This window comes from Heterocephalus glaber, unplaced genomic scaffold (genome assembly GCF_053883595.1).
Source record: "Heterocephalus glaber isolate CG9 unplaced genomic scaffold, H.glaber_assembly_v1.0 deba00001687, whole genome shotgun sequence".
Lineage (NCBI taxonomy): Eukaryota > Metazoa > Chordata > Mammalia > Rodentia > Bathyergidae > Heterocephalus > Heterocephalus glaber.
The window spans coordinates 4,762,454-4,775,954 of NW_028258412.1; the positions used below are offsets into that span (position 1 = coordinate 4,762,454).

The 13,501-nt window shown below is 38.3% G+C and overlaps 1 protein-coding gene and 1 long non-coding RNA gene across 9 annotated transcripts in view; one reads left to right on the top strand and one right to left on the bottom strand.

Annotated features, from left to right (window-relative positions):
• Window positions 1-13,501, bottom strand: part of Ttc28 (tetratricopeptide repeat domain 28) — a 710,286-nt gene that overhangs the window by 433,410 nt on the left and 263,375 nt on the right. Inside the window, exon 1 of one of the 5 annotated variants that reach the window (XM_021257149.2) lies at window positions 9,055-9,764. The exons of the other annotated variants lie outside the window; for them this stretch is intronic. Within the exon in view, the coding sequence (XP_021112808.2) occupies window positions 9,055-9,081 (27 nt within the window). The 5' untranslated portion in view covers window positions 9,082-9,764. Of the gene's footprint in view, window positions 1-9,054; window positions 9,765-13,501 lie in introns of those variants that run through there. 5 annotated transcript variants of the gene reach the window in all.
• Window positions 8,427-13,501, top strand: part of LOC106009324 (uncharacterized) — a 70,759-nt gene continuing 65,684 nt past the window's right edge. The window contains exons 1-3 of one of the 4 annotated variants that reach the window (XR_002394432.2): window positions 8,427-8,665; window positions 9,764-9,997; window positions 10,633-10,752. This is a non-coding gene — a long non-coding RNA (uncharacterized LOC106009324). Of the gene's footprint in view, window positions 8,666-9,763; window positions 9,998-10,632; window positions 10,753-13,501 lie in introns of those variants that run through there. The other 3 variants (XR_002394433.2, XR_015446301.1, XR_001183388.2) reach the window with 3 other exon arrangements.

A 13,501-nucleotide genomic window follows, 5' to 3' on the forward strand; every position in this document is an offset into this window, starting at 1 on the left:
TTTATTGCATCAAAACTGTAAATGGAATAACATTTATACGGTTCATTAAAATTCTTTGAGGATCATGGCTAGCATCAGAAATAATAACAACAGTATATTCAATTATAATCTACTTATTGATGATGTCTATTTTGTATTTGTGTAAACTGACAGGAATTGTTTACTTTTCATGTAAGTTATTCTACTTTTATTGGTAGCCATTCATTTTTCTCCCTGTCCTCTTGGTCCTCTTGCATTATCTACACTGACCTAGAAACAGTACCCCCCTGAAATTATTAAGTATGTGAAATCTGTGGGCAACATCCTCTCTCTATGTACACTCCTGACTAACTACTTGTCCTGTTACAGAAGTGCAGGCCCCTCGGTGACTACGGTTCTGACATTTCATGATACTCCCTGGTAACTACATCAAGTGATTATAGGGATCTCATTTCTTAAGTTGTTGCTGGGTGACAGACCAGCAAAGCTAACAAGTAGTAAACAAATGATACTACTATATTTGCATTTTACAATGGATTTTTAAAGTCTAACCACAAAGGAAATTTAGAAAAACAAGTTATACATGTGACTGAAAGCAAATAAACTTCTTAATGTTTTCAAAATACCATGTATTTAACTGTCTTTCCTTTTGAACAAACCCAAACCTAGACTCCACCTACTAGAAAAGGAGCAGAAGAAGAACATCCCAGTGGACATAATCTCTCCTTAGGGTCTCCAAGTCAGGGAGATGATAGCTGGATGACCCACAGAGACCCAGTTTTCCCTCTAGTGCTTTAAAAAGATTTTAGTGTTTTGTAAAACTAGTGTAAGTATTATAGATACAGTAAAGCAAGCCTAGGCTAAAACACAAAGGATTATTTAAAAGAAATAAGCTCCTATAGGATTGCTGTGTTTTAGTAGCAGAATCACTCATGTTTGTGATAATAATCCTATGTAATCAAGAAAAGGTTATATCATTCTGCACCTTCCGTTTAAGTCAGAAAATATACAATATTTTTAAGAAAATTTCACATTAAAATGGCTGAAATTTTTAAAAGACTGGCAGTTAATGCATTAAGTTTGAGTTACCAGGAAATTCACAAGTATACTACAGATAAACTAAAATTAATGCAGTGATTTTCCATGGGCACCAAAGTGACCATGTAATATTAAAATCTATAGTTAATCCCCCAAACACATTTTAGTCTTATTTTCAATATTTATCACCATCATTCCTACCCTACCCTCAAATATTCGTTGAGCCATAGTAAATTTCTATTTTTTGTTTGTTTGGTACCAGGGATCGAACTCGGGACCTCGTGCTTGCAAGGCAGGCACTGGAACCACTGACCTAAATCCCCAGCCCATAAATTTCTATTTTTGTAGGTCAAAGATGATCATGCATCAGCAATTTCACATGGATCAACCTAAATAAATGTATCAAAATTATTAACAATAATTTTAATAATAAAATGATTCTCATTTCATTTCTTTCTCCAGCCTACCCTCTGTTGGAAAAAAAATCTAATTATTTAGCAATAAAGAACCAAAGTTCACTAAAACAATTGTAGGTTTGTCATCACTAACTGATACTTTTTTTCTCTACCTCAATCAAAAACATTATCTTATTTACACCTAGGAATTGCAACTACACAAATATAGCTCCCAAAATATCTAATTGATCTAGGCTTACACATTACAGCTTTTCACACATACCAAATATATATAACACAATCCTGAAAATATGTGCATGTCCACATTCTAGTTATTTATACATTTATATATATTCAAAATGACAAAATATGCTAAGAATTAATTGTTAGGGCAATGAACTAATAATCCAAATAAATATAATGGATAGGCAAGATTCTTGGTTATGCAAAACAAATTAGTATTCAGTCTACCTTCAAATTTAAGATATTGCATTTTTATTTTCCTTAAAATAAGGAACACTACATTGGACAGAATAATCATTTATCCATTAAAAAAAAAACTATGGATAGTTATGGCAGAATAGGACTATAACACAACAAACTTTGCTGTGGTTTCTTCCTTCCCTATTCTCCTCTATTACCTTCCCAGTTTTCAAGTCTATATACATAGAGCATATGTGTCCAAACACTGAGTTTCCACAATAACCTACTGGCTCTCAATTCCACTGGGCCCCTTTTCCAAATGTTAACTGCTCCTTTACTCAGACCTGCCTAGTACCTGTGTTTCCAAAAGTCTCAGTCCTCCCAATGTGTTGTAGATGCAAAATATTACCTCCACAAAGTAAATAATGCTGGAAATATGGGTCCATTTATGAATAGACACTGGCTTCATAACCAGGTATATGCTAGGAAAATTTCATTCTTTAATAGTCTAAACTGAGAGATATCTACCAGCAAAATAGCTTATGTGCAGCTTTGACAAATGCCATCAAACTTATTTCATGTACATTTTCCAGAAATATTTGATTATATAGAAAGTATAAGTCAAAAGATACAATTTTATGTTTCTTTCTTATAGTATATGCAAAAATGACAGAATACTCAAAATAACAAGGACAGAATACTCTAATAGAATAATCTAAAGGACAATATATGCTGAGAAAGGAATATAGTTAAATGTCTCAGTCATAGGAAAATATGAGAACATTTCTTAGCTACAAAAACCTAAAGGGGGGACTAACAAGAAAGTTCTGAACAAAAGCTTCATATAAATCCTGAAAATGACAGTTAAATGATATAATTTTTATAGCTTTCAATAAAGCTACATGGTTTTAGCACATCAATAAAAGCAAAGTCCTAAAGCTCAGACACACATTGTTATTAATGATATAATGAATTCACTGTGGAAGTTGGAGCTGACAGGACCAGCCAGGATTTCAGGTTTCCTCTTGCTTCTGCCGTATTTTCCACAGCATGTCATCACTGTGACTGACTAGCAAAATGAAGGTGGCTGCTGGTGCCCTTTCTTGAAGTTGGGCCAATTAAACTCTGTAGCCTCTCACACTGGCAATGTTTACTGGCTAGCTCCTGAACAATAAAGGTGTCAACTGAGATTTTCTCATCACTGACTTTCTTCACTTCTTATCAAGTCTATCAACTATTCCATACTTTGTGAACGTTCCTGGAAGTCATTTTCTACAGATAACCAAATTTACAGAATCAAAACTAGTTAGGGCTAAAGGGAATAAAGATTTACTGTAGTTGTTTACGATCATGGCAATGCAGCACTGGTGTCTTGTGATCAGTGTGAGATGTGTCACAAATAATTAATTTTTTCCTTTTTAAATTGAGGTGAAATTCACACAACATAAAACCAATCATCTTAAAATATACATTTTAGTGACATTTATTACATCCACAGTGTTATGCAACTGCCACTTCATAATTGTGACTTTATCTTTAAAAGGTACATAGTCAAAATTATCCCTTTAATGGGATACCCTCACTTGTATTCAATATGGCGTTCTGAGAGGGTGAGAAATGAATACATATAAACTTGCAAGCTAGGAATTTCCAATAACCAGCATATTAAAGGATCTTGCCAAATGGTTGAAAATCAATAAGTATTGCATTCCCTAAATGCATTCATTCATTCAAACATTGACTCATTCAGCTCTTCCTCTGTGCCTATGCTCTCGGAACCTTAAGCTGGTAGAGACAGACGTACTGAGAATTACAGTTACAGGGCTCACTCTGTGGCCTATACAGCTAATGATTAGAGGAGGATATGGCAAACTGTCCTCAGCAATATAAGGATCACTTACAGAAGGACTGTCTAAGGAGGAGAAGGCATTCTAGGCAGAGAAAAGAAACCTAGTGAACCATGTCCAGCTAGACTGTAGGGTATCATTACGCTACAAAAAAAAAACAGAGTAAGCATTTTTTATATGCCAGACACTCTTATAAGCATTTTGCATTATATTCTCAAAGTCATACTAAGAGTTAGGTGCCATTCACATTAAATAGCTGAGACTTCTGCAGCACAGAGAGGTTAAATGTTAACCTGGGTACACAGCTACGTAGAGGCTGAGCTGCAATTCTAATCCAGGCAATCTAGCTTTAGAGTCCATCTTCTTCACCACTATATAATCTATATTACAGCTATTGTTTTTATCTTCTTTGTAATAAAATTAATTGTTTAACGCAGATCTTTTATGATGGAAACTACAATATGCCACGAAACACTGACAGTGAACAAATGATTGATGTGATCAATGAGTGTACACCACTAAGAATCCTTTTGGCCCCTGAGCAAGTAAGAAGAGCAAGTGACAAACTATCATTTTCTTGTACAGCAACCCCTACCCCAAGTCAGGGTTGTGCTTAAGCCACTTGGAGACCTCTGTTAGAAAATGGGACATCATAGGGCAGGGGTTTCACAAAGTGAGTAATATGAGCAGATGTATGTCATTTAAGCAATTACTTGGAAGGAATAAGAAGGGAAAACCAGAGGAAAAAAAGAGACTAGAAAAAGAAAAATCATTAGGATGTCATTTGCAATACATCCAGCAAGTGATAATGAGGCACTAAACTGTAACAGTGGGGAATCAGATGTGAAAGATTAAATGACTTGCCCAAGGACATGAGTCAAGGGAAGTGCCAGAATCAAAACCTGGGTCTACACCATATATTTCACTGATTTGGGAATGGTGTGCACAATGATTTGCAGAAAGACCACTATCATGAAATTTCTAAGACTTCTCTATACTGTATACTTTTATCCATAATGCTGATTTTTTAGGTCTGATTTTATACTATCAAATAAGCTGTGACCCAAAATGAATAATATATCAACTGCATAACATTTAGGCAAGTGACTAAGTAATTTAGTATAGTTGTATTAAAATTGAGACTAAGCCTTATATATAATCTAGGAAACAAAATACTCCATCATAGTAAAAGTGTGGGGATTTGAAATACACTCTTTCATAAAATAAGCTATTCCAAAAAACAAATTTACAGAACATAATCCTCACAATTGAGCTTCCAAATAAGTTTTCAAAATGAAGCGCTATCAGAGAAGTCATTTAAGAAGTAGATTTTATTAATGTGACAAGTACAAGATAAATATATCATATGATTCTCAAATGACATAATTAATGTAGCTTATGTGACATACTTCTATTAATGATCTTTTATTATGTGTGAACAGTAAAATAACATTAGATGAGCAATGAAAAATCCAATCAACAGTAGCTTTCCAGAAGGTTTTGACTGCAGTCCTATTTACACAATGTTATCGGATACTAATCCTTGGGCTTTAAAGAGCAGAAATTGCTTCAGAATTGTAAACAAACATGTTCCTATGAGATGAGCATTTTAATTATCATTTCTGCAAATACAAGATAAAAATAATGTGATGCAGACTCTTAAAGTGAAATCAGAGGAAATTATATTTTGCCAGGCCAATTGAGTTACATGAATAAAAGGATCATGACACTGGATCAAGAGCCCAGTCTATAAAGCCTGATTCTTTTACTTAATCATGACTTTCAGGGAGATTTTGTGCAGGGTGGCTGATCCCTCCCTGATGCTGTCTGCAAAGATTAGAAGAGAGTATGAAAATATCCTGGGTTTCTTTAATAATTTACCACTGTCCAATATTATGAATCAACTGAAATACAACAAAATCTAAAAATACAAGTTTATAAAATAGTAATGAGCAAATACATTATCCTTGACACTAAAAAAGGGATGTGGTTCTTGAATGTAAGGAACAAGAAGTATAATGAGCAGGCTAGATATAAACATAAAGAAACTGGGATAGATGCATAAAGAGGAAAAGAGATCCCAATTAATAAAAGACAATCCTCCTAAAGAGACATGGACTTTTAAGTGCTCCAAAAAATCAGAGGTAGGTAAGACCACTGTGCTTCTTAAAGAGGAAAACAGAACTGGGGGTGGGGAGAGTCATCTTAGTTCTGGTACCTAGAATTGAGGGAGCAAAGCTCTGGCTGTCATACAGCAAAGTCATCTCCGCTTTATCTTTCTTGGATAAGGAGCCTTGGTAATCCAAGTTCCCAAGTACAATGGTGAGGGACCCATGTTTTAAAGTAATTAAAGCTCAGTCCTAAGATTGACACTGCCATGCTATATGACTCTAGGTAAGTCACTTCACCCCCTCTAAACCTCAGTTTCCTGATCTGTAAAATGTGAATTATAAACATCTCCCACCTCATTGGATGGTAATGAAATGAATGATATGTCCCAATTAGAGATGTCTAGCATGAAGCAGGTGCCTAAAAAATGGTAGGTGCCGTTTACATGATATTAAATGGGACACTTAGCCTGATAAGATCAGGACAACTCCTCAGAATCCTGCTATTTTTAAAACCACTTTATTAAGGTATAATTGACATTAAAAAAAAGCCTGTCTGTTTTTAATGTACACAACTTGACAAGCTTAGTAATAACTATATACCTACAAATCTTATTTTTCAGGGAAATTACATGGCTCTTGGTTGGAGGCCCATTATACTGTACTCTAGACAACTGGGTCTGAAGCTCTTCACTGTCTTGGGGACAAAAACATAATGAATCATATTCTTATGGTTTCTCTTCAAAAAGGCATCTGACTCTAAAAGAATACACCTGACTCACATGTTTAACAAGCTTAAGTATTATATTTAACTGATCGAGTAAGCAAAGAGGAGGAAAGAGCTCCCCTTCAGTCATGTACCTTAGCTGCATGCTCAGAAACAAAGAAATCTGTAATCTATAATCACTCTCTTATAATGACCCAGAATTTAGAAAAGCCAAAACTAGTGGTAACTAACAGGGTACATGACAGCAAGCTACCAACCATTCTAGTCATGAAGCCACCAGAAAAACACTGCTTGGAGCAACATTCTGTGGATGATCTTCCTAGCTTTGTTAAAATCCCATCCATGCAGTATCTCTTTTCATTTGTAGTATAAATGGTTTTTATGAAAGAGTTTGGTAAAACTCATGGAATGTGACTATACTACTACCAATGTGTTAACAGATCCAGCCAGAAACCATAGCAATGATCTGAGCAAGTAAGTATTCTGGCAAGAGTAAGAAAATAAACCTAATCTTTGTAAAGACGTACTGGTGCCCTACTGGAACTGAATATCAAATCTTTTCCAAAGTAGCTTCCCTTTCCAATGCAGAAGAAGCAAGAATTGTTCTCAGGCCACCACCAAATAATTATACAGTATTTGATGGCTCAGCTTATTTTTCTCAATCTTTAATGAACTCTGCTGAATTATATCTGGATCCTTATAACATGATGATTTGAGATTATGAATACAGTGAGTAAACACAACCTTCTGGTATAGCAATTTAAGCATCACTAAGTGAGTAAATACTGCAGAGTGAATCCTAACACTTGAAACAGAATCTTCTCAAGTCCAGAAATCCACCTGACTGCCAAGAATAATACTTCCGTGGTTCAAGCAATACTAGTACCCAGAGGGGTTTCCACAGACATAACCACGAGTTACTGCATATTGGGTAAAATAGAAAAAACAGATATTTATAAATGTACAGTTTGCAGACATCTTTAAACTACTCATAAATATTCAATTTACAAATATAGTAGAAATGGAAGACTGTAGGAATATGAAGCATCTGTTTAAATTGCTTAATTATATGGTTTCTTCTATGGGTTTTCCTCATCCTAACTATTTTTATTGGGGGCTGGGAGTGGGGAATATATGGCTCTCTTAACCAAAGTACTGTAAATAAAACCAATTTCACTGAAAGAAGCTCTATGATAAGAACAAATATATGAGAGATTCTGACTTCAAGATGAAGCAGAAAAGGCAATGTCACAGGACAAAATAGCATCAATTAAATATCAAAGAAAACCTTTCAATTCACCAGGCAGTGTTTGTTAGGTTCTCCACCAGTAAAATAAAAGTACAATATCGTCTCAAGCACTTCACACATGATTTCTATTTCTTCTCTGATGTAAAACTCGACATCTCACATCATGGCACAAAGAAAAGAGTCAGTTTAGCTAGTTCAAGTAAAACACCAGACAGCTGCTAATAGAGACAGGTCGCAGCTGGGGAGGGGCACTGCACATTCAGTTCTCTATGTTTTCTTTCAGAAGAATGTCAATAAAAACCACGGTCAAATGAGGTATTGGGGGAGTGGGGGGACTCTATGGAGCGAACCACTTGGTTCACCTAACAGTTAGCGGCAGTCGGACAAGTTAGCAAAAAAGAGCCCTAGCCAAATGTACAGCTGCCAACAACTTGAAGAAAGCTCTCTTTCTCCCTCAACATCCCAGGGTAGGGACCAGTCCCACATTTAGAAACGTTATTTCTGGGACCAATAGCAATTTATTTTGATAGAACCACTAGATTTTTTTTTCCTGAGTTCTCAACAAAGGAGCCATATTAGGAAATAATCTCACAAAAAAGCAAAGTGCTCCCTCCCCCTTTGCCCACGATCGATGCACACACGCGGCGCACGCGGACACGCACAGACACCCGCCCGTGCACAATGGCCGGTGCACTCGCAGGGGCCCACGCGGCTGCTCAACCCGGCCGAAGGCCCCGCGGCTGGGCCTCAGGCGCTCGGGCGGGGGAGGCCCGAAGCCAGCAGCCCGCCGCCCCGGAACCAGCTGCTGGACGCTTGTGCTGGGGCTGCTCGCCCCCCAGCGGGGCCCTGGGGTAGCGGCTGCCAGCGGCCAGGAGCCCGTTAACCCCTTGGGGAAGTAGGTACTACAACACCCACCTGCGGGGCCGCGGGGGGGGGGGGGTCTACTTCACTGGGGACCGGGCGACCCCGTGTCCTGGGACCCTGTAGCTCTTGGCTGGCTTCAGCAAAGCTAATCATGTCCCTGGCTCCGCAGGGCTTCTAAAGCGAGCGGGTGTTTCTGAGCTGTCACCCCTGAGGGTCTACACATACCCAAGGAAAAACTTAAGAGGGCAGTGGACCAGACCAGACTTGGTAACTGGTCCCTAAGGGACCAGCGCAAGTCCCTAAGGGGCCAAGGCTGCTCGGACTGGCAGCGCCGTAAGATGTGGAGGGACCCGAGGGCAACTGCCCTCGTTACCCTTCCCTGAGTTGGGCTTTGGGGCCCCCGTTCCCACTCCGGGACACTTACCTTCTTCCGGGGCTGCCATTTCATCATATTTGTACAGCCGATACGTGGAACATCAAGATGTTGGCTGGGGGCTGGGGGCAGATGCAGGGCAGCCGCGACTGCAAGTCATGCTGCCTCCCTCCCACCCCCTAATTCTTTCCCATATTCACTGCGGAAGGGAAAAAGCCCAAGAGAGTCCAGTCTTTTCGCCTTCAGTTCAATGAAAAGTATCCCCAAACCACGAACACACTTCCCACCAGGCTAGGAAGTCCCAGCAGCCACCAGCGTACTCCTGCCAGAGCGGGGCATTTTCCCCCGCTGGCGCCTGCGAAAGGAGCCTACGGCAGGGGGTCTCCGAGCCGGCTGCTGAGACCCTCCCTCAGAAAACAGACTGAGAACGCAAGCTGCCACAGAAACCCAGCCGGGCTCCTGCCATCCAAACCCCTTTTGGCGAATTCTCCTCTTCTCAAAAAAGATTAGACAAGCAATCAAACCCTCACGCGCAGCCTGGAGCAATTCCCAAAATTCTGGGTGTATTTCTCGTTTGTAAAATTTAGCAAAGAAAATTCCAAAGATCTGTAATCAGAGCTTCTTTACGCTGTTTTTCTCTTCCTTCTTGGATAACTTGGGGAAAGAATCTGCCCTTCCCAAAATGCCTACCTTCCCTGAACACTGTAAATAGGAAAACTTGGTTTGTGTGTTTAGATTTTTTGTTTTTTTAATTCCCAAGAACCTTAGTAGGGAAAGGCTGGAAGGAAATCCTTCAAGAACCCAACTCCACAGCTCAGTCTGCACTAATGACTTCCTTCCCTTCGGTGCAAGCACAGCCTGCCCAGCTCCAGCCACATGAACAAACGCTTCTGGGTCTTAGTGCCACGACATCAGCTCATCGCAAAAAGTAAAGAACACAGTTTCAGAGGCACCCAATGGCTCCTAAGGAAGCAGAGCCAAAAGGATCTTCAAGGTCAGTATACCTCCCCAAAGGATATACTCAGATTTGAAAGCAAGTTATATGCAGGGGGGAAAAAGGAAAAGGAAAAAAACCATAGACCTAAAGACTCCAAAAACTTAATTTCTAATTTGAAGAAAAAGATTTGAGGTATCCAAAAAGATAAAATATTGTAATCAAGAATTCTGCCCCCAAATGAACTTAAATGTAGATTCTTTACTTCTCCAAATCAAGTGCTAAATTTATTACTATAAAAATATTGCTTTGGGGATTGAGTTTCATTTATCTTCTGTGAAATGATTCTATCTTATTTAATATTAATCTACAAATATAAGACACTATATAATTCTATTATCATCCAATATGTCTGCCAACTCCTATTCTACCATGAAGCTGTTTTGATAGCTGGTAATAGTATAAGCTACTATAATACCAACTGATATAAACAATAATAGTAACTGAAGTACTATGAGTCCAATGTCCCCACAATGTTTAACTTCCTAGAGTCCTGTATCCATTGTCAGAATTGCCTTTATGGGAGATTATATGCAAATTATCACCAACTATAACATAAATTAATAAAACATCCAACAAATTACAGTTGGCCCTTTGTATTCACACAGGATTGGCCTTACTCTTCTATTTTCCAGATGAGGTTACTGAGATTCAGAGGAATCACTTGCTCAACCAAGACCACACATAAAGAGTATGATGAGACTGGAATTCAGACCTACAAGGAACTTACTCCAAAGCATATGCCCTTTTGATGGTGAGCATCGCAGCTATATGCCAACCTTCACTCTCATCTCAATAAGCCAATTAAGTACCAACTACTTAGGCATCTATTATTTGGCAGACCCTTTGGTAATCACCAAAAATATAAATAAGAAGCTGGCTGTCCTTCCTCTTGGGAAAATTACATAATTTCAGGCAGTTGTCACCAATAAATCAGCTTCTCTTCCTAACTCTCCCTGTTCTATCTATAACACCATTATTCTTCCAGGATTATAAACTAAAACCTTAACATCATTCCCTATAGCTAATCTATCACCAAGTCCTCTCACTTCTTTCCTAAACATCAGTTTCAAATTCCTACTGCTGACATCTGAAACTAGAGCCTCACAAAACAAATAATATATTAAGTACCAACTAAAGCATCATGTGGTATAGAAAGGCATAAGACTAAGTCCCTAAATTAGTGGAGATTATAAAGAAGTTAGGACAGAAGTCCTATAAGAAGAAAGCTAGGCTCTCAGTGACTCAGTTAAGTAACTAATGGGTTATGTGGTCAACAGGTGTTCTAGGAGATAGAGAAATCATAACTTTATAAAGGAACCTGAAGTAAAAAGTGAGAGGAGATGCAATATATTCTGGAGCCAAAAGCCACAGTGCTTATCAGGGCTGTAATGCCTTTTGGGCTCTGGACTCTTAAACCTGAGCTCACTTTTTACCCTTCTCTTGCTCCCTTACTACCCCTGGTAAACTGGCCTTCTGATTGTCCCTTATGCCTAGTAAGCATGCATTTGTTGTGTCCTCTGTTTAGGTCACTCTTCTTTCAGATACCCTCAGCTCCATCACTCAGTTCCTTTGGACTATGTTCAAGGATCTTAGAAGTTGTCTGTCACTAGCTCATGTAAAATAATAGCACCATGACACTCACACTGTTACTTTCTGTATTCCTTACCCTGATACATTTTACTTCATAACTCTATGACATATTTTGCTTGTTTTTCATAAAATGTCTATTTACGTCACAGGAATATAAACTCCAAGAGAACAGGGACTTTGTTAGAATAGAACACCATCACCCAGTGAATAGTGCCTGGTACACAGTAGGCAACCAATAAATATTTCACAAATAAAACAATGAAAGAAAAAACAAGAATAGTGTGAGCAAAGGAGACAGCCATAGGGAAGACATATTCAAAATGCCTAATATTGACCTGCATAAAATATAAGGCTAAGGCCTGAGGTATATCTTAGAGCACTTGCCTGGCATGTCCAAGTTTCAATCCTCACTATTGAAAAAAATTAAAGTATAAGGCTTATATATGAGAACAATAGGGGCAAGAACTTTGTCTTGTTCAACTTTGTGATCTTCCACGTCCAGAACAGTATCTGACACAGAAGGGGTACTTGATATTTATGAGATAAAAGAATTAGGAGGGGCTAGTGGTAAATGAATAAAATTCCATTACATTTCATATAAAGTAAAGATATTTTTGCCATTATCTTGGCAAGCTGTGTTGGAACCAAATGGCTAGGAATGTAAGACAAAGAAATTTGGACTTTAATCTATAGAATGTAAAGCACTGAAGAGATTAACAATAGGAAAGGGGAACAACGAAGTAACATTTTGCTGTTCATTCAGTTTGGCTTAGGTTTGCTTTGTTTTGTTTAGATGGGGTCTCATTATGTTGTCCAGGCTAGCCTTGAACTCCCAGGTTCAAATGATCCTCCTGCCTCAGCCTCCTGAGTAGCTGGAACTGTAGTCATGTGCCACTATGCCCAGCTTGAAGCAGTATTTTTAAGCAACCTAATATAAAACAAAATATTAACGATGATTTTATGGAGCTGTTTTTAACTTTTTTGTTTTTTGGGTTATTTTCCGGTACCAGGGATCGAACTCAGGTCCTTGCACTTGCCAAGCATGCACAGTGCCATGTTTTTAACTTTTTAAAAAGCTATGTGCATGATTAAAATCCTTATTATGACTAAAGTTAGAGAAGTTAAGCTATGTATTCAATGCCATGTTGCAAGTCAGTGGCATTGAAAGGACTGAAGCCCAGGACTTTTCTGCTTATAAACCACTGCCTGAGTGAGTGAGGCAGGAACCTAGTTGCTTTAGGAATCAAAAGAAAAGTTTCTATTCTGCCTCTGACTTGCTATATTAACATAATTTTCAGAAGGGCAAGGCAGGTAACATGAATAAATGAAACAGGTCTAAAACAATAGGGAATTGTGAAGATTGCAAACATGGAGACGCATGAATCATGCATGTAAAGGAGATAGCTGCTACACAACTCTAGTGAATTGATGTCATGCGGGAATATCAGTCAAACAGTGTTAGAGCCTCTAAATTTTCATGAGAAGTTAGAAATTTCCTGATTTCTAACTGTTTGCCCAAAAAGTTTAAAGCATCCTAACAGGCCAAACAAAACATGCCTGTAGGACTAAGTTCCATCTGCAAGTCCTAATTTGTGACTGCTGACTTGACCACTCAAGGCCTCACTTTCCCATATGTAAATTAAGGGGTCTAATAGTTCCTAATAGTTCCTAGTGGGATAGTTTTCCAAAAGCATTAATGAATCCATATGTATACCACACTTGGTCTGTGAACTGGGCACAATCTCCTTGCTCAGATATTGTCGGATTTAGCAATATACAAATTATTTTAACCCCAGGGAAAGGAAAGAGGGGTCTGAAAACAGTGGGCTGTTTCAGGAAAGGAGACAAGAAAATACATCTGTTTTGAGAAAGAAAGAATCTAAAACTTCAAAGCGAGGTAAAGCTTTAAAC